We start from the raw sequence: 20,070 nt of genomic DNA, 5'->3' as shown, positions 1-20,070 counted from the left end.
TAATATTTAAATATTATGGAATTACGGTTTTAATTAAATTAAAATCCGACAACAATATCATATAGCTGCCATAGAAAAGATGTCAAAATGCAGCGCAAAATCGACATGGCTTCATTGTTTTGAGTAATATATGGACCCACCTATAAAAACTATATTTATTAATTTATTGTTTTTGTTTCGAATATTAATTTTCTGATAATATTACTGTACATTAATTTAGCTTACTGTTTTTTTATTATCACACCCCCAAATAATTATAAACCTTTACTTATTGTGCAAATGGTACTAGAGAACATGGTCTCTGTAGCATACTCAATTTATTAAAATCAAGTTCGGCATTTTTTACAAATCTGGAAGGTGCCTTTTTAAGCAGGCGAATACCTTATAGCCGAGTTCACATTTGTTGGGATCCGAAATTGTCAGACATGGCTTAATCTTTATACCTATATGCTCATGCTCATAGAGATTCAGGGTTATGTTAAGTACGGACAAATTGAAATCGCCGACCACGCCATTGACAATTACTTCGAGCCTTTCCAATTCACAAGCATAGAAGCACTTGACCCTAGTACTGGTGGGATAATCTTTCAAATATTGTGGGGTTATCCCGCCCCTTTTTGCGCAATCATTTCTTTCTGGGTTCTATTGGAAATCATTATAATTAGTTATATTTGAGGGTGAGAAAACAAAAACACTGCTACTTACGATTATAAGAGAGAACAGGGGACCGACGGTCAGCAGAAAAACCAAACCAGCCAATACTTTCATCTTGAGTTCTGATACTGATCAGAGTATTACAGAACTCTTTTATACTTTATTTTGGCAAGACTTCCCGCATAAGTATCCAAGATGATTAGCTGTTTTACGCTTCAATTTCCAGCATTATTGCCTGTCGAATTATAATTTTCTGGGCTTACGACAGAGAATTAGGAATCTAACTTAAAATATATTATAGAAATATAATGAAAATATAAAAACAATATTTATTTATTAATTGTTTTTGTTTCGAATATTTTTTTCTGATAATATTACTGCCTTACTTTTTTTTTAATTATCACACCCCCAAAAAAATGATAGACCTTTACTTATTATGCAAATGGTTCTAGAGAACATGGTCTCTGTAGCATACTCAATTTATTAAAATCAAGTTCGGCATTTTTTACAAATCTGGAAGGTGCCTTTTTAAGCAAGTGAATACCTTATAGCCGAGTTCACATTTGTTGGGATCCGAAATTGTCAGACATGGCTTAATCTTTATACCTATATGCTCATGCTCATAGAGATTCAGGGTTATGTTAAGTACGGACAAATTGAAATCGCCGACAACGCCATTGACAATTACTTCGAGCCTTTCCAATTCACAAGCATAGAAGCACTTGACCCTAGTACTGGTGGGAAAATTTTCCAAATAATGTTGGGTTATCCCGCCCCTTTTTGCGCAATCATTTCTTTCTGGGTTCTATTGGAAATCATTATAATTAGTTATATTTGTGGGTGCGAAAACAAAAACACTGCTACTTACGATTATATGAGAGAACAGGGGACCGACGGTCAGCAGGAAAACCAAACCAGTCAATACTTTCATCTTGAGCTCTGATACTGATCAGAGTAATACAGAACTCTTTTATACTTTATTTTGGCAAGACTTCCCGCATAAGTATCCAAGATGATTAGCTGTTTTACAATTTCGTGTTCAAAATTAAATTATCTCCCTTTTTTTAATTTTTGAGTGATTAATGGCCTAGCATACCCCTCCAAATTATGCATTTTTAAGCATACCTTAGAATGAAGAATACTTTTGTAAGAGTCATTCGAATATATTATATATCCAATATAGTTGTATTAAATAGTACTGATATTTTGTCACCGTGTACCGTATAGTCTTTTCATCTGCAATTTACCATATCTCATAGCCAGCACGAGCTCATCGCACTTGGCTTGGCTCAGAGCAACATGTTTGGAAGTGGGTGTGCGTGAGGTGTCAGTGGCACCTACCACGACGACGACGACGTCTGGTACAAGTTGATACTCCTACATCACCGCCAAGACCCCGCCCCCTTGCCAACCAGTCTTGGCCAAGAGAGGATGGAGCTGGGGACTGGGATTGGGATTGGGATTGGGAAGGGGTCGTGGATGCAGATGCAGATGGAGCTGAGGCTGCGGTGTCTGGGCCTGCTGGCTGTTTTCTGTTTTCCGCTGGCGGTGGTGTAGGGGGTGGTGCAGGGGGTGGTGCAGGGGGTGGTGCAGAGGGGGGGTGGTTCAGAGGGTGGATGTGGATGCTGCCGGGTTTCCATTGCATTTTCGGTCATTATTCAACGTCATTGCAGTTTGCTGCTGCGGTGGCAGCTTCAATGATGCATAATTTGTAGCGTTATATAAATGCAAACTGTGTTGATATTTTTTATGCTAATTGCATGCAAGTAAAACTTACACACACACACACACACACAGTCAGCTCTCTGTAATTACATGAGCCGGGGTGAAAAAAGAAAGTTGACAGTTAGGTGGCGTCAACGGCAGCGGCAGGTACCAAACAAGTTGCAACTGCAACATCAAGAGCAGCAACAGCAACAGCGATTGTTGTCGCTCCTTATGACGCGACAGTAACGAGCAAACAAATATACAAACATATGTAGTATATGTTTGCAAAATACAGCAGTACAGTTAGGTGTTCGTATCTGATATATGCAATTATGCATGACGCGTTCTCTCAGATCGCGAAAAAATACAGTCGCTGCGGGGCAGGTCTAAAAAAAATATTGGGTTAAAGATGTGTAACGTGCGAAGTTGGTAAATTAAAGGTTTTTTTTGTCTTTGAAACCGTATAGAGATAACTGGGCCTTGAGAGCGATGGTATCTGTTGAAAAAGCATTCTATAATTGGCTTTTTATCCTTAACTATTAATTAAGATACATCAACTATAAAGTATCCATAACTATAGATAACTATTTAGCTCCTCTAATGCATCCAAAGCAACCTATTTAGAGTGATTGCCCATGAAAGTGATCCACTTACCAATTAATGTTGTATTATGCATTGGACCCAAGTCGCAACTCAGTAAACTCATAAATTCACGACTTCAAATCGCGCTTTATCGTTGCGAGCGACAGAAGCGATTTATGAGGACGAGTAAATAATTGGCAAATAACACCGCCTGGTAATTAATAAAGTTTAGCCTAAGTTGATGGCAGGCGTATTGCCGATGCCATAAAAGCATTGCCATAAAACGCTCTCCGAGTTACACGAAAAGCATAAAAATTCATCCTGAAGAGCTTTCAATAAATTATCAAAGCCGAATGAGAATACTCGATGAGCAATTGAATATGCGATTTCTATGGTCATTAATCTTGTGCACCGATACGCTGCCTGCTAAACAGTTCCCAACTCGATTTCCAATTGCCATAGCTCCGCCAGCCAATTTGACTATGCAAATAGCTGGAGTTGAATGCTCTGTGTTTTGTGAGTTGCTCTTCAAGTGCTGCCAATTAACAAGCCCTAGACATCGTGTGTATATGTATGTATGTAGGTTTGCGAATCGATATTTACTCAATTAATTTATAACTTCCGCTAGCAGAGGGAGATAGCAAGCTGGAGGCAAAGCGACAGCGATTTTTCATTCATAAAAAAAGGCAAACGAAGCTGATGATGTCGCTGGCTGTCAGCGGGTTTTTCAAGCCAACTTGCCCGCTCTCTTCGGCACAGGAAGCAATCATCGTGCTACAAGTCATATTAACTTACGCTGGGCGCACAAAAAATAAGTGTACATATATATATACCCATCTGGAAAAAAGAAAAAAAAAATTCAGACGGACCCAGGAATCACGGCAAAAACAGAAGCAGCAGCTGGGAGCCGAGAGTTGGGAACTATGGAGAGTTGGGAAGATGGAACGATGGAAAGATGGGGTTGGATCCGATCTGGTCAGCATATGTTGTCCGGCAACTTTGCGCATGCGAAAGTTGCACTCGAAACTATCAATGAAGGAGGACCCAAACCGGACTTGACCCCCCCCCCCCCTCACCCCTCATGAAAACCCCTTTGTGGAGGGGCTACCAGTCGAAATGCGAGCAGGTGCACCACTTACCCACACTGGCAAACATTTCATAATGATGGATGGCCAACACAAACACACAGGCGCGCCTAAGCCGGTTTTGAAACAGCGTCAGTTGTTTGTATCTTTGTATTTTGTTTTTGCTTTTGTATTTTTTTTTTATTTCGTGTTTGCCTCAATTAAACTGCCAGGGACGTGGTCGAAAACCCACAAAAGTGTACGGTAACTTTTGGCCCAAAAAGAAAAAGAAGACAGCGAGATACTCGTGAAAACTGAATTAATAACCACGGCCGTCAATGTGAGAATTATATCAATTTTCAGTTGCAGATGCCAAGAATGTAAAGTTAATATTTAGCACTAACGAACTTTTCATGGACTCTCCAAATAAGATGATTGATGGTTTTGGTCGGGGAGTTTATAGAATGACAATAACCGGGAGGCCGTATGAGTGATGAGGGTGTGAGAATACCAAATTGCTAGGGACAGGAGTTTTCGGAAACTGATGTTTTTGTATAGATAACATGGAAAAATACAAAGAGAAAAGGAGGTTTTTAATTGAAGTAAACGACTGTGAGATACCTAGTAATATAATAAAATATTTTGGATGATTGCCTGAGATTCTGATGATTAAAATTAAAAAAGTTAACCAACTTAATAGTGAGCACAATTATATATAATAACAACCACATGACACTAACCAATATACCCTCTTCCTGTTTGAGTACTCTGCATAAAAAGGCTTCATGAATTTAGAAGTTTTCCTTTTCAAAGGGAAGTAAGAGTAGGCAAGTAATCAATTTGTACCAAATGACAGAGACTCGAAGATCTTTCGATTGGTATTACCTATAGCTGGCGGCATTTTTGATTCGATTTGTGGCGGCTCCACGGCGGTGTTAATTTTGACAAATGAACATTTTGGTTGCTGGGCATGTAGAGCATGGGGCACATTGTGTGCCAGCTTATCTATAATTTACATGTTCTGACTAAACTGGGACTCCACACAAAGCACCATGTTGCGTTGTCTCTGCTTAATTACGGCCCATCGAGCTTGGCCTTTTGTGCTGCCTTTTGTCTTGGCCTCAAACTAATCAGCTCGCAGCCATTAATCTGGCATAGTGTCTAGTTTCGATGCAGCGGTATCTCGATTATCTAACTTTCAAGAGAGAAGTTGTGGCCGAGCGAACGTTATGCCCCAACAGTTTTTAAAACGCCGCCAGATAACTTGAATTTCTGGCTCTTTGGTGACGGTTGACGCTTGACTGGCTTTGTAGTTCTTTTTCGTTTCATTTCGTTTGTTTTTTTTGTCATGTTTAGCGGACACACTCAACCCCATTATGAGCCAAAAGTGCAAAATAAAATTGGTTTTTATGTCCACCCATTAAAATTTGTGTTGGCTTTCAAATGGGATCCGTTGACAATTGCAGCTATGTTTGATGTTTTTGGCCCGCATCTGTTCACACGGTGCCTACATAAATCTCGAAAAGTTAATGAACGCATCCTTGAAAAAAACAAACAATATATTCATACACAAATGTATGGGTATTACCGACATTTTGCCCGGCAATCAGCCGTCCATTAAGTTTTATAAAAACAAATGGGTGAACGAACAACGCAAAGTTTTGAGCTGCATACATAAATAAAATTAAACAAAAACTAACAAAAACAAAAAGAAAAGTTTAAGCCTGGCCCAAAGTGTGCGGGTGCCAAAACAAATAGCACAAAATACGATCGTTTATATGTTTATTGATTATACTTGCAAAGTATTTTGAATAGAGGAAATTGTATTTATCTTTAAAAATACATTAAAACGTAGCATTAAAATATGCTCTACAAAAGCCGTATTTCCGATGGATGAGTTTTGGCTTAGTATTTGATTTGCATAGTTATGAATTGTTTCCGTTGAAATATCACATTGAATTTTTAAAAACATAAATACAACTAACTATTTCTGACTCAAAAATAAAGTTAAGAGCTTCAAATATAAACTTGAAATTCGCATTTGCATAGTTATGAATTGTTTTATGGGTTTCCGTTCAAATATCGCATTGACTTTTTAATGAATCAAAAATTCTTTGAGGTAACTAAACTATTTTAGTCCGAAAAATATGAGATTCAAATTTGAATTTGCTTAAGTACGAACTTTTTTATGGGTTTTCGTTCCAAAATCGCATTGAATTTTTAATAAGATATTTTATTTAGTGGTTTCTTGAGATTTCCAGACCTGGCTTAACTAATTTTGTGCCACAAACAAAGTTCAGAGCTTCAATAAAAACGGCAAAAATATGTTGTTTGACCTTTCGGCGAGACAGGCCCGACAATCCAAGTCAGCCAATGTACCGCTCGGGGCCCAGACATTATAATTATGCAGCTGCCACATACACATACATACACACAGAGGGGCATGAAGTGGTGGCAAGAAGTGCAATCGACTCCGTCTTGGCATTTCAGCATTTGAGCATTTGAGCCAAGCGGCGACAAGTGCAGCCGTCGTCGATCGACGTCGTAGCTGTTGGCCAATTCAGTGCGGCATTAAACTAAGCCGTTTCGAGCCAAGAAAGCAGTCGGAAAGCCAGGTGCGTGCTTTGGGTTCGCAAAACCCAGACGGATAGACGGATAGAGGGATACCTCCATATCGCTGGCCATACCCATACTCCAGCTAAATTTAAATTCAGTTTAATATGCGCCGCGAACTGAGGCAAAGCCCACGTCTTTTGTGGACTCTGTAAAGCCATTCATATGGCGGTTACCATTCATAAGCCCGTAGTTTTTTCCATATATACATTTATATATATATATCTCTTTTACCTGTTCACAGCACGTAGGTTGTGTCGACGGCTCTCTTAGTTAGTTTTGCCTCTTGAACTGGTTTGGCTTTGATTTCTTTATGAGTCTATTGCTGGACCGTTTTTTACTACCTCTGGCCAGCTAGATTTCTTATTCAAATAGCCGCTCGGAGTTGTGGGTTCGGCTTAAAGACCTTTGCTAGCTCCCTAGAGTTTTCAGATCTTGAAACTTTTCCAGGATATTGGGGAGAAGCAACAAAAAAAAATTAATTTTCCAAGGCAGGAAAAAGTTTCACCATTTGCAGAGTGAACACCCCACCAAGTTTTACGATTCAGCTAAATAATATTTTCTTGCATATTTTAAGATTGCCCCCCTTTCCTTGACTTTCCATTTCATGCCATTTCCTCAGACTAATTTATTTTCATAGACTGAAACGTTAGGTGCTGTAAGGGGGTTTTATGATTTTCAATTTATGAGTAATAAAATTCGTAAATTTTTTTCTTGTTGGCCCTGCTTTGTGGGTGTTCAAAATCTCTTAACCCACGCATGTGGCAGTTGACAAAACTGTTTGGACGAAGCGGATTGACAACCGGAGTGGCTTATAGTCATAAAATCATCAAATCTATTACTGTTCTCTTTCCGTTTTTATTACAGTCGACATCGAGAAAAATTGATTTTTATTTTTCCCGCCTCACCGAAAATTGTTTAATTTCGACCAGGGTTTTTATAGTTATTCGTTGACTTTGTTTCCTCTTTTTTTGTGATGGCTACAAAACATGGATACATGGTTTTATTAAAGCCTTAAAATTGTGCGGCCAGCATTTTAGTTGCTACATACAAATTTAAATTTTTAACTGACATTCCTGACGAATTTCCGCCCAGCTATAAATTCAGATTTTCGGATCCAAACTGACCCGCCCGCAAAATACTTTCAATTTTTGCATGGAAAAATGTTTACTGTTGCGGTGAGGCAACAATTTTGAAAATATTCCGGGGCATAGTTGAAAAAATAGTTGACACAACCGAGGGGGTAACATTTTTGTATTAATTAACGAAAGATGAAAGTCCCGAGGCGGGAGGGTCTCCACTTGAGAGTCTCGTTGTCGGGGTCGGGGTCACATCTCCTCCATCCCGAGTTCGTGTTCATCTAAAATGCTCATGAAGCAGAAAATAATTAATGTTAATGCCTTCAAATGGATTCGGTGTGGGTCTTTGGCCGAACTCGGACGCTCTAATTTGTGCAGACCGCAAAGTTCATAGCAAATTAGTTGATTAGTTTAACGTCGATGAGGCATGGGTCTTGCCATTTGATATTGGCCAGGCCATTCCAGACCAGACCGCATTTGTTCAGCTGCAAATTTTATAATTCAATCAGTGCTCAAAGACACACACAGTGTGTGCCGGCCGAACAGAGACTTGGTAATGCGCCAATTTGCGAGCAGCAGGATTTGTGCGGGGGAGTCGCAACAACAAACAAACACTTCGAGGTCGTTAAGATCCCCATTCCCCCACCCCCACTCTCAATTCGCGTGATTCAGATGCGTTTTATTGTGAATTTATTAAGCGTGCCCAGGGCGCACATTAAATGCCCGGTCGGTGACACTCCAGTGAGGGTATGCGGGTTGTCGGAGATGATTAAGGCGGTTCTGGGTCAGCAATAAACTTGGCCATAAGCGGCGGCCTCAAAGCCACCAAATGTTGAGTCTCAGTAAGATGGGAAAGATAACGCGAGATACATTTAAGGCTGCGGAAAGGGTATTCCGTTTTAAGATGAGATCTTTCGAGAAAGCAATCTGGAAATCTTCAATAAGTTTCATGATATTATTTTATGTTCAATTTGAAATTTCATCCAATTAAAAACTGACCTTGGTTACCTATTTAAAAACAACACAATATTTTTATTTTTGGTTACGATCTCTAGTTTATACTTTTTGTGCTAGAAAAATGTGGGAAATTCCTTTTACTCTCAATAATTAAATTAAATTATCATCTGGTTAACATCACCAAGAGGACAGGCAAAAATCCCAAAGACATAAGGGTGGCTAAAAACCGCTTAAGTGTCAGCAGAAAATCGGATTGGCTTGGCTCAAAGTCGTAGCCTCCGCATCTCAGACCACAAGCACATGTGAAAAATAATTGTTATGGCCGTACCAAAATCCTTTCCCTTGACATTTAAAACAATTTGAAACACTTAGCCGGCGCTTAACATGGCTGGCAACAAATTTGACACACCAAAAGCCGCTTTAATCAATATAATAAAAGACATTTGTTAAGTTAGCAAGCAGAACAGTAAACCAAACAAGCGACAAAAAATGGTTAACAGGCGCAGATAAAGTACGAAAACCAAAAAAAAAAATTTAATTAAATTTATAACGCAAAGCCGCAAAACCCGGAGAGGAGATTTATGTGCCCGTTAATTTTGTCAAAGCGAGTAGATGCCGGCTAAGTGTCCTGCCGGCTAAAAGGAGTGTGCACAAAACCATACCAAACCAACAACCATCAACAAGAACAACAACAACAACAACAAAAACAACAAACAGGGCCAAAAGCAACAGCAAAGGAAGAAAAAAAACCTCACCGGATTTCCTGTGATATGCCACAATATTTTCCATTAACGCGCTGGAGTTACCAGAAAGTGGCAGCGTGAGCGAATAAACTGGAAACTGGTCTCGATAAGGAGAAAAAAAACAACACAGGAAAAAAGGAGCGAAAGAAGAAAAACAAAAGGCCGAATGTGCGTTTGGTCCAGGCCACTTCACTTCACTTCAGTTCACTCTATATTCTGGATTCTGGATACTGGATGCTGCTGCTGGGCCCCTCGATTCCGGATTGTATAGCCTCACCCTCAGCGACAGTTGCTGGCTTTGTATGAGTTAATGACTTGTAGATAGTTTAACTTACCAGGCAGCCAGCAGGCCATCTAGGCCCGATACTAGGCCCAAGTCGGGGCCAAAACGAACGGCAGTGGGCTAAAACAGGCCGGGACCTTCGAGTGCGTTGCGTTGACCATTAGTGCGACATCCGGCGTTGCGCATCGCTTGGCATTGCCACACGTAACCACTCACGACAGAGATGAGCAACTACACTTGTATTGGCGATCTTAATTTGGGTATTTCATTGGGGTATTACCAAATTTTAATTATAAATAAACAAATGATTTAAATTTAATTCCAAACGCTAGAAGAATGAAAACTTAATTTATGGTCATGTATTTTATTTATTGTGAGTTCAGTGAAATTACACCATAAGACTTTCGAATATAATTTCCTAAGTACGTTGGCCATTCTAAAATCATATTATAGAAAAATCATAAAAATTCAATGGTAACATAAATGAAAAGAATTCAATTGGGGAATTCGTTTACCTTTGAGTAAGTATATCGGTTAAGAAACCAAAACCCCCACTTATAAATTTTAAAATTTAAGTCATATAAAATAAAAAACAAATACTGTAGTGTTTCAAAAAGTACTCAAACTTGTTTGTTACAACAGAGCAAATCCCTAAAACCCTGCGAAGGTAAAAAAAAAGAGCACAACTGATAAAAGCCAGAGGCACCGCAAACTTCCTGCCTGAGTCACTTAGTAATTCAGGCATCTCTGGGTCCTGCCAGGACCTGCAGAGCTCGAAAACTATTAGCAGGCTTTTGAGGCCAATGCAGGGCAGCACACTCACTTAACTTGCGGCCAGGAATCGACTTTGGCATAGGCTCAGCCACAGGCACATGCAAAACTAGGAGTCCTGGGACCCCAAGATCGACATCATCATCAACATCATCATCATCACTATCGTCATCGACTACGGACGTACGTTTTGCGGTTAAGCAGTTAGTTTAGTTTGCGTACAATTTGTGGGACCAGTTGACAATTACAGCTGCCTCTGGTCCCCCCCAACTTCCACTTCTAACTTCCCGATGTCCGATGTCCGATGGCCAGTGGCCAGAACGGCTGAAAACCCATGAATGAAATGCTAAACCGGTTGGGCCTTTGCCCTGCTGCTCATCTTTCATTTACTTTGCACTTACTTCACTCAGCAGAGTGTGTGTTCTGCACTCAGTGCTCCTTACTTCGCCCGTTTTCTTTGCTTCCTACTGTCACACTTCAAGGATTTCTTTGTTGGCCAGGATGGCTTGCATATGTGTGACAATTACCCTCTGTATATTGTCTTTTCTTGGTGCCAGCGGGGTGGCTTTCCTGCCGCCGTCTCGCTGCCCTGTTGGCCATAAACCCACAGAGCCATAGTCATATAGATATATAGCCACCATATAGCCATCTACCATCTACCATCTACCTTCTGCCCGTCTTCCTCCCGTAATGACACTAAATGAGTTGTATGCATGTTGCAGTGGGCCGGGTCTCAGTTTTCTCTGTGTTTGTCGTCATTGTCAGTGCAAAAACCTGTCAAGTTCTGCCGTTTTTTGTTGCTGTTTTTTTTTTCGTCGTCGTCGTCGCTGGTTAATTGCCGCAGGAAATGTTCTGGCAGTGCCGAGTTGGTCAACTGTCGCTTGGCTTAATTGCTTGAACTTTGGCCGGGCGGAATGGCAGAATGCAAATCGAGGCGCCCTCAAAACGAATGACTAACTTTGGCCCACCCATTGGCCACATTTTAACATTTCCGCCCGCCCTGACCAATTCATATCCGCTTTTCTTTCAAGACCATCTTGTCCGCTTGTGCGCTTGTCTTCCCAGACAAATAATCAATTAATCCGCTGATGAAGTCCACGACAGAAATGTTTATTTTGTTTATTTGTCCAGCCATTTGTGGCCACGATTCACGCAGCGCACAGTGGCACCAAAACCAGTTTAATTGAGCAGCAATGCTGGCTTGAAATAAATTATAATTTAAACTTGTTCCGATCGAAGGAATTAAGAATGTTTTTAGAGATTTGCGCTTGATAAATGGCTAATTCATTAGTCGAAGCTGGGCGAGAATTATTTATCGTAGATAAGGCGACAGTTGTCTTTAGCTGGGTATAATTTATAGGAACTCGATCGGATGATTAATCGCGCATTATTTGCCAGCAGGTTATTATCTTCCAATTTGATTGCCTGACCGCAGTCCCAAAATGGAACTTTCTCTGGCACCCACACATCATTTACATTTCGATTTCCCACCATCCGGCGACAGTGTGCGTGAGTTGTCAATGCTTTTAAATACCTATGTAGATTGCTCTAATGCTGATTAGGTCGACATCACACATACACACTCAGGGGTATATGTGTGGCATGTAAAGGCCCCGAGTGAGTAGGCCGTTCAATTTGGTATCGAACGTGGCCCAGTCGTTTCTTTAAGACATTTTAATGCTAATGAGCCGCAAGCTGCAGACCTACTTTAGGCTAGGTGTGGGCCGATCCAGCGGCAAACAGACTGTGCGGAGAACAGAAAGACCGACGGACAGATACATCCATGTCTCAATGACAGCCTGAGAGTTGAGTTATCCCCCCTCCCCCCTACTGACACATGTGAGCAGAAAGGAAACCAAACGATTCGAATCGAATCGAAACGGAACGGAAAAAAAGAAGTTGTACCAAATTAGTGCGATGTGACTGAGCGACGTCGTCGGGGCTTACGCTTAAGTAATGTGTATTTTATGTGTGGGCTGTAAAACTGGGTAACCGTGGCCATCTGACTCCGATACGACTTCCAATACTACTTCGATTCCAACTCTGGGCCCTGACAGGTCGACATCCATGTCGATTCGATGCCAATTGAACTGTTCCCATTGCCGGTGCACTTGGCAAACTACGTGCGCAAATGTCGAACGTGCCGATTAACCATGCGAATTTCCTTTCCATCTCGTTTTGCTATACACGGCGAAAACAAATCTCAACATTAACCAATCAAAATAAAATGTTTTTGGTGGAAAATAATATGAAGTTTTCCTTTTTGTAGGAATGTATCGAATTCAACTAAAGTATTGTATTCGGATTTATATCACATTATATTTTTTACTTGTAAGAAATGAAGATAAAAAAGTGAGATTCTGATTTAAATCTTTTAATGCGTCAGAAAACATAAGAAAATGTCTTATACTTTTAAAATACAACTTGTTACCTATGCAAATCCTTAAAAACCATCAAATTACTAACCGAAACATTCCCTTATTTTTCTCTGTGCAGCTGGCACCATCTGCCACGGAATGGCCGCAGTTACGGCACCAACTCCGGCCGTCCAGGTGGCCTCTCCGCCGGTGCAAAAGTTTCGCCTGACGCCACACGATCTGCAAATACTCGAGGGCACCGACACTCTCCTGCGATGCGAGGTGTCCGCCCGGGCAGGAAAGGTCCAGTGGACCAAGGACGGCTTTGCGCTGGGCTTCTCGGCGGTGATACCGGGATTTCCGCGGTATTCCGTGCTGGTAGATGCCAAACAGAATGCCTACAACCTGCAGATCAAGAACGCCACTTTAGAGGACGATGCCGAATACCAGTGTCAAGTAGGTCCTGCCGCCGGAAATCCCGCCATTCGGGCTAATGCCAAGCTGAGCATCGTGGCGGCACCCAGTAGCATCGTCATCGAGGGATATGCCCGGAATGCCCGAGTGGAGGTCGAGGAGCGCCAGAACCTCACGCTGCACTGCATCGCCGAGAACGCCAATCCTGCGGCGGAGATTGTCTGGTTCCAGGGCGAAGTGCCAGTCAACACGGGTGAGTTTTAGTCTTTTTTAAAATTCAGAAAAACTAAAACATATTATACCTTTAAAGTTATAAAGAATACACCCATTAAAAATTGTTAAATCAAAATATCTAGGGCAGACTTTCACTTCTTCATTTTATCCTTTAATGATTAATTAATAAGCTTATACTTTCTTTAAAAATCCTAGTCCCCATTTTCTAAATATTATACTAACTATAATGGCCTTAAAAATATTTTTATTAACATTTATTATCAGATAAAATATGTATACTTAGCACTACCATTTCCCTAATACAATTCCATTTTATATATTTTATTTATCATGATTTCCAAGTTAAGAGTTCCATAAATGACTTTAGTAAATATCAGAAATGCTGACCAATTCCGGTGATTATTTTCTCCCCGTGTAGTCCCCATTGTGTCGGTGAACCAAACTGCCCCGAAGCGTTTTACGACCAGCTCCACGTTGCACCTGCAGCCCCGCTCGGATGACGATTACAAGGAGTTCTCCTGCGAGGCGCGGCACAAGGCCCTGCCCCCCGACGTGCCGATGCGCGCCCAGGTGCAGCTCTCCGTGCTCTGTAAGTGCATCCTGGCCCTTTTGTGCCCGCCTAGGTCTCTAATCCCAAGCCCAATCCCAATCTCTCTGCCCATTCCAGACCCACCCGGTGCGCCGTTCTTTGAGGGTTATGGCCAGGGCGAGAGCCTGCATCGCGGCCAGGAAGTGCAAATTGCCTGCCGCAGCCGCGGCGGGAATCCCCCGGCCCAATTGACTTGGTACCGGAATGGCGTGGCCATCAGTTCGCCCCAGCGCACCTCGGGCCGTCTGTCGGAAAACGTTTACAAGTTCACCGCCGCCGCCGAGGACAATGGGGCTAATTTGGTGTGCGAGGCCAAGAATCTGCTGGCGACAACTCCCCTGCGCGCCGAACTCAATCTGACTGTCCTGTGTAAGTTTCCCAGCCAACGAAAGGCCATAAAGCATATTTACTCTACTGGAATCTCCCGAAAATGTACTCATACATCATACTCAACATTTCTTTTAACTTGTAAATAAGTTCTTGCCTTGTATCGTTAAGAAAAATAATGTCATAAGCAATAAATACTTTATTAAGTGTATTTATACTTTATTTATTAATTATAAAATATATTTCTCCAAACAGATGCCCCCAAGGATGTTTATCTGAGTGGAGCCAACCAGGCCAAGGTCGGCGATTCCGTGCAACTGAGCTGCGTGACTGCCCCTTCGAATCCCCAGGCCCGCATCAGTTGGTCAATCAATGGACGGCCAATGGAGAACAGTACCTTCAAGACGACGAGTAGTTCCGATGGTGGCTGGGTTAGCAGTTCCAATGTCAGTCTGAACATCGACTCGCAGAGCAGGACCTTCATCGCAGTATGCCATGCCCTCAACACGGAACTCACACAGAATGTGGTGGGATCTCATACCGTGAATGTTTTGTGTAAGTTAACCAACCCTTTAGCTACCCTTATATCTTATCACTTAGCACTTAAGAAATGAAATTAAATTACAATGCCATTACTTATTCCCCTCCAGATCCCCCTTCGCCACCCTTGTTGACAGGCTATAATGATGGTGACATCCTTATCTCTGGATCCATACTGAAACTGCAATGCAGCTCGGCTGGTGGCAATCCCCCACCCACTTTGCAGTGGTACAAAAACGACAAGATACTGAATGCTCCCTCCAAATTGGTGGATAGTAAAATCACCTCAGAACTGTCTCTCTTGGTCAATGCCTCCGATAATAATGCCATCTACAAGTGTAAGGTTCAGAATGCAGCCATCGACATACCACTGTTTTCTACTAAGACTTTGGGAGTTCATTGTAAGTAAACGTACTTTGTTTTTAGAGTTATAAACTTAAGAGTTGTTTCCCCTTCATAGTTCCTCCCGAAACGGTCAAGATCAGTGTAGTGCCCAAGAATCTAGTCCCGGGAATTCGAGCCAAGTTGGTCTGCGACTCCAGCTCTAGTAATCCCCCGGCCAAAATCAGTTGGTGGAAGGATGGCATTCCCGTCGAGGGTCTTAATTTGGCCAATAGACCTGGTCTCTGGGGCGGTTCGGTGTCCACCCTCGAGATGTATGTCAATATAACCCAGGATCTGGATGGCATTGTCTATACCTGCCAGAGTCACAACGAAGTTCTGCAGCGCAGTGTGCACGAAACCATCAGTTTGGATATACTATGTAAGTTGGAACTTTGTTTTAATAAGATATCTGAATTTACCAATGCCGAACCCCTGAATTCCCTCCAGATCCCCCCAAATTCGAGACCTCGCAGAGCACCACTTTCGTGGGCGTTGAGGGGGCGCCGTTCCATGTGGAGCTGATGGCCAGCGGAAACCCCATGGTAATTAGCTATACCTGGACCAAGGACGGCCTTCCCATTAGCAGCAACAGTCTGAGCGGGCAGCGTTTGATCTCCGACGGACCGCGTCTCAATATCAGCCGTCTCAGTCGCAACGATGCGGGTGTCTACATTTGCGAGGCGCTCAATAGCCAGGGCACCGCGCTGCTGGAGATCCAAATTGCCGTGGAATGTGAGTAGCATTGTGGCTCTAAGAATAACCTCCAAAGCGGAGCTGACTGTTTTTGTTACTCCTGATTTTTTTTAGACGCCCCCACAATCACCGCCGTGAGTGAGGGTCGCAGTTTTGTGGCCGGCGAACCGGCGGTCTTGGCCTGCCACATTCAGGCCCGTCCGCTAGAGGCCGCTCATGTGCGCTGGTCCCGCGACGGCTACGACCTAGCCTCACGCACCATTTCCAGCTTCGAGAATGGCACCGCCCTGCTGCAGATTGCCAAGGTGGAGCGCAGCGATATCGGCAACTTCACCTGCATCGTGGACAACCAAAGAGGAGCTCCGGCTGCCCAAAATGTTCTTCTAGTCGTGCAAAGTAAGTGCTAAGTTTTATTTGAGAATTTAGTGAAAACCTGAAAATAGATTTAGGAAATATTTAGGTTTCAAATATTGTTTTCTTTTCTTTACATCTCCTATTTTTTCTCAATCCAATTTTATGAATTTTTATTAGCTTATTGTTTTCCTTCCTTTTATAAATTTCTAAAAGATTTTCGTACGGTTTTTTTCCTAGCATTGGTTTTCAATTAATTTTTTAAGAATTATTAACTTAGTAAAATCAGATTAATTAACCTATACAATTTATATTTTTTTACCTTCAGCTTCCCCGGAAATTGACCATTCCCCTGGCTTTACCCGCTATGCCGCTCGTTTGGGAGTTCGAGCTCAGTTGATTTGCAGATCCTTGGCTTCTCCTCAGCCCAGTTTTATTTGGCGTCGTCATGGCAAGGATATAAAGATGCAGCGTCGCAACAAGTTCAAGAGTGTGGAGCGACAGGTTGATACCCTGAACTATGAATCTGCTCTCCTTATTGAAAATACCTCGGGAGATGACTACGGGCAGTATGAGTGTGTGGTGCGAAATGCCCTGGGACAGGCTAGCACTACCCTGGAATTCAGTAAGCCCTCTCGTCCAGATGCTCCTCTGCAGTTGAGAGTGGGAAATGTCAGCGATACGGGAGTGGAACTTAGTTGGACACCCGGATTCGATGGTGGCATGCAGACCTACTTCCGACTGAGACTCAAACAGCATGGCGAGGATAAGTACAAGTATGTGGATGCGAAACCAGGACACCAGAACATATCCCTCGAAGGTCTGAAACCTGGGGCCACCTACTACTTCTCGGTGATGGCGGCCAATGAAGCGGGTGGCAGTAAATTCATGCCTGATATCAAGTTGACTCTGAGTAAGGGTTCCCAGCCACACTCAGCGGAATACACTGAAAAAGACGAGCTGCCAAATGTGATGATCATTGGAATCACCTCGGCTGCCATGGTTTTGTTGGTGCTGAATGCTGCTCTGGTGGCCTGGTTTGTGATTCGTCGGCAGAATAAGTCGCAGAGCGAGGCGGAGCCCAGCAACGATGATGTGTACTCCAAGGATGACAGCCAGTCTGTCTATAAGGTAAGAGCATCACACACTATATTAACCCACTAAACGGATCTAACCAAATGTATTTCGAAACTCTAACCAGCTGCCCATCACTGCATTGCAGGCGGATGTGCAGAAGAAGGCAGCCGCATCCACATATCTGGTGGAGAACGTGGACATCATCCAGTCGACGGCGTATCCGCCGAAATACCAGGAGAGCTCCATGTGCACCCCGCCGTACCCGCTCTGCAATCCGGACTTCACCCGGACCCTGCCGAATCCCAAGCGGCACAGTCAGCGGAACAGTGCCACGGGCATGATCGAGGGCATGCAGATGCGCTCCAAGGACGATCACATGCTGATCTCCAACGGCCTGTACATACCATCGCCATCGCCCGCCTCCTCGCTGGTGATCAAGGGTAGCTACATATCCTCGCCATCGCCAGCGCCGCCAGCAGATGGGTCGTACTTCAATATGAGCGACAAATACATGTCCTATCCGCCGGTGGTAAGTTGAAAAACCTATAAGAAAATCCATTAAAATAATAGAGAATGATTTTGGGAAATTGGGGTAGAGAGGGATCATCTTGGGTGTTTAAAAATCAGCTATAAATTAAACACAAATTTTATAATGAACAGACTTTCATATATTAATATATATTTATATTTTCTAATCTAAAAAAAAAAAAAAAAAAAAGATATGTTTTTAAAACACCTTCAATCAAGAACAAAGTATACCTATAATTAAAGGCACACTATTTCATAAATAAAATCCCCTGCCTAATTATGGGATAATTATTTTTAAAGAAATATGTCGAAATGAATGCCGTTTCCCATAACGATCCAGATCAATCTCAAGATTCTCCCACCCCACAATCATTAGCAGCTTGTTAGGAACAACCTGTATTTATCGCGTTTCTAACCACCTCTCCACCTGCCCCGTTCTTCTCATCCGCAGACTTACTAAGCCGTGCTGAGCGTCAATGACAGCCACAGACAACCCAACCCAGTTGAACCCAGCTAGACTGATTGACATACATCATTCATAATCACCATCGGAAAACACGAAAAACGATAAAGAAACACACACTGGAACTGGACTTCAATCGTGTGCTTTTCGGTTGCGAGATTGGTTGTTGGCCGTTGCTGTTGGTTTTATTGAATTCTTATTTTTATTTTATGTTTGTAATTATTACTATTCGACGTTGATTATTACGGAGCGCAAATGGAGAAACCATGTTGAGTGTGTTTTGAGAAAAGACATTTGCATGCGGCGCTCGAAGGCTGTGATAAGTACCTGTGCCCAAAGCTCCGGAGACGTTGGCACCACCGCAACTCGCCACTCGGAGATGGCAACACGCAGGCCAATAACGTTTGTTTGCCACAAGGCCAAAAGCAAACATCCCCATCCCATTTCGGGGGGTTAGGGATTCGGGATATTGGTCTGGCCACGGGGCAGGTGCGCAACCCGTTCTACGAATATGCCTCTGCCCTCCACCCACTTTTAGTCCACCACAACCCGCAACATCGGCAGAAGCAGCAGCATTAGTAGACACCACAAAAACAAAAAACAAATGAAACAGATGAAACAAACGAAATGTGGAAGAGAACAACAGAACATTCTCAAAATATTAATTCGTAGTAAGGTCTTTCGATATTAAGTAGTAGGAATTACGCATTTTAGCATTTAGCATAAATATATTACGAGTCTGGCGAGTCGTGACTCATTCTCATTAGCAGTTGTTCAAGTTTAAGCTATAGAACATACCAATATTTATCAATATACGTACTATAAACATAAACATAAATGAATATACATACACACAAAAGGCCCGAAAAGCGTAAGTGTTCGTTCGACTTTCAACGAACACCGATTCGAAATCACCAAAACCGAAAACGAAATAGCGACTTCAATTATATAAATACTTTTAAGTGTGACTTTTCCTAGACCTAAGACTTGAGAAAAAATAAAGTATATTCAAAATAAACATTTACAGCATTCAGCGACTTTCTTTTTATCATGCATGACAATAATTATATACATGGTAAAGAAGTTGATGCATGCACGCGAGAGCGCCAAAAATTATGCTAGAGAACTCTATAAATACAGATTCAATAAAAATGTTAATTATAAATTAGACTTCAGCCGCATTTGCATTTAAATTAAAGAAGGCACGAAAAGGGAGCTAAGTATGTGTATAAAATAAAATTTCATTAAAAAAAGTAATTATTTAAATGTAATATTTAATATATTAAATGAAAAAAAGCGGTAAATCTACAAAAAAAAAACACAAAAAATACAACAAATTTTTGTATCTTCAAACAAAAAAAATATTTGAATAAAATTACAAATTTTTCAAATTAAAATAAAGGTTTTTAATTCTGGGAAATGAGGGGATAATTTAAAATGTGGGGGAAATGGAGAGGAAAATCACGGAAAATCAAATTGATAATTTTCCAGCGCTTAAGGCGAAGTAAACTTAAATTCCTGGTTCCCTCCTTCTAGAATCTCTTTAGAGATTCACCCAAGACAGAAATATGTCCAGTGTCATCAATCAGCGCGCCGACTTCAGTCATCATTCTTCTTTCTTTTCGCCCTGGAGGCTTTCTCCTGGTGGGCGTGCCCACTT

General features: G+C 42.0%; 3 protein-coding genes across 4 annotated transcripts in view; 1 reads left to right on the top strand and 2 right to left on the bottom strand.

Annotated features, from left to right (window-relative positions):
- LOC108039874 (nephrin) overlaps positions 1–19,703 on the top strand; it is a 30,718-nt gene extending 11,015 nt beyond the window's left edge. The window contains exons 2-12 of one of the 2 annotated variants that reach the window (XM_017117032.2): positions 12,950–13,477; positions 13,877–14,047; positions 14,126–14,416; positions 14,630–14,929; positions 15,025–15,315; positions 15,375–15,677; positions 15,746–16,030; positions 16,106–16,387; positions 16,671–17,473; positions 17,565–17,948; positions 18,399–19,703. In XM_017117032.2, the coding sequence (XP_016972521.1) occupies positions 12,950–13,477; positions 13,877–14,047; positions 14,126–14,416; positions 14,630–14,929; positions 15,025–15,315; positions 15,375–15,677; positions 15,746–16,030; positions 16,106–16,387; positions 16,671–17,473; positions 17,565–17,948; positions 18,399–18,407 (3,647 nt within the window). In that variant the 3' untranslated portion in view covers positions 18,408–19,703. Of the gene's footprint in view, positions 1–12,949; positions 13,478–13,876; positions 14,048–14,125; positions 14,417–14,629; positions 14,930–15,024; positions 15,316–15,374; positions 15,678–15,745; positions 16,031–16,105; positions 16,388–16,670; positions 17,474–17,543; positions 17,949–18,398 lie in introns of both variants that reach the window. The other variant, XM_017117031.2, reaches the window with a different exon arrangement.
- Positions 269–819, bottom strand: LOC108039878. The gene is made up of 2 exons (XM_017117037.2): positions 706–819; positions 269–642 (listed from the first exon to the last, which is right to left on the bottom strand). Exons 1-2 carry the CDS (start codon positions 766–768, stop codon positions 343–345), a joined length of 363 nt encoding a protein of 120 aa, XP_016972526.2. The 5' UTR covers positions 769–819; the 3' UTR covers positions 269–342.
- LOC108039877 lies at positions 1,086–1,596 on the bottom strand. The gene is made up of 2 exons (XM_017117036.2): positions 1,523–1,596; positions 1,086–1,459 (listed from the first exon to the last, which is right to left on the bottom strand). Exons 1-2 carry the CDS (start codon positions 1,583–1,585, stop codon positions 1,160–1,162), a joined length of 363 nt encoding a protein of 120 aa, XP_016972525.1. The 5' UTR covers positions 1,586–1,596; the 3' UTR covers positions 1,086–1,159.
- Positions 19,704–20,070: the final 367 nt, after the last annotated feature.

Source organism: Drosophila rhopaloa, unplaced genomic scaffold, assembly GCF_018152115.1.
Source record: "Drosophila rhopaloa isolate 14029-0021.01 unplaced genomic scaffold, ASM1815211v1 contig_115, whole genome shotgun sequence".
NCBI lineage: Eukaryota > Metazoa > Arthropoda > Insecta > Diptera > Drosophilidae > Drosophila > Drosophila rhopaloa.
The sequence above is the reverse complement of the archived record's forward strand: the minus strand, read 5'-3'. Positions and strand labels throughout refer to the sequence as shown.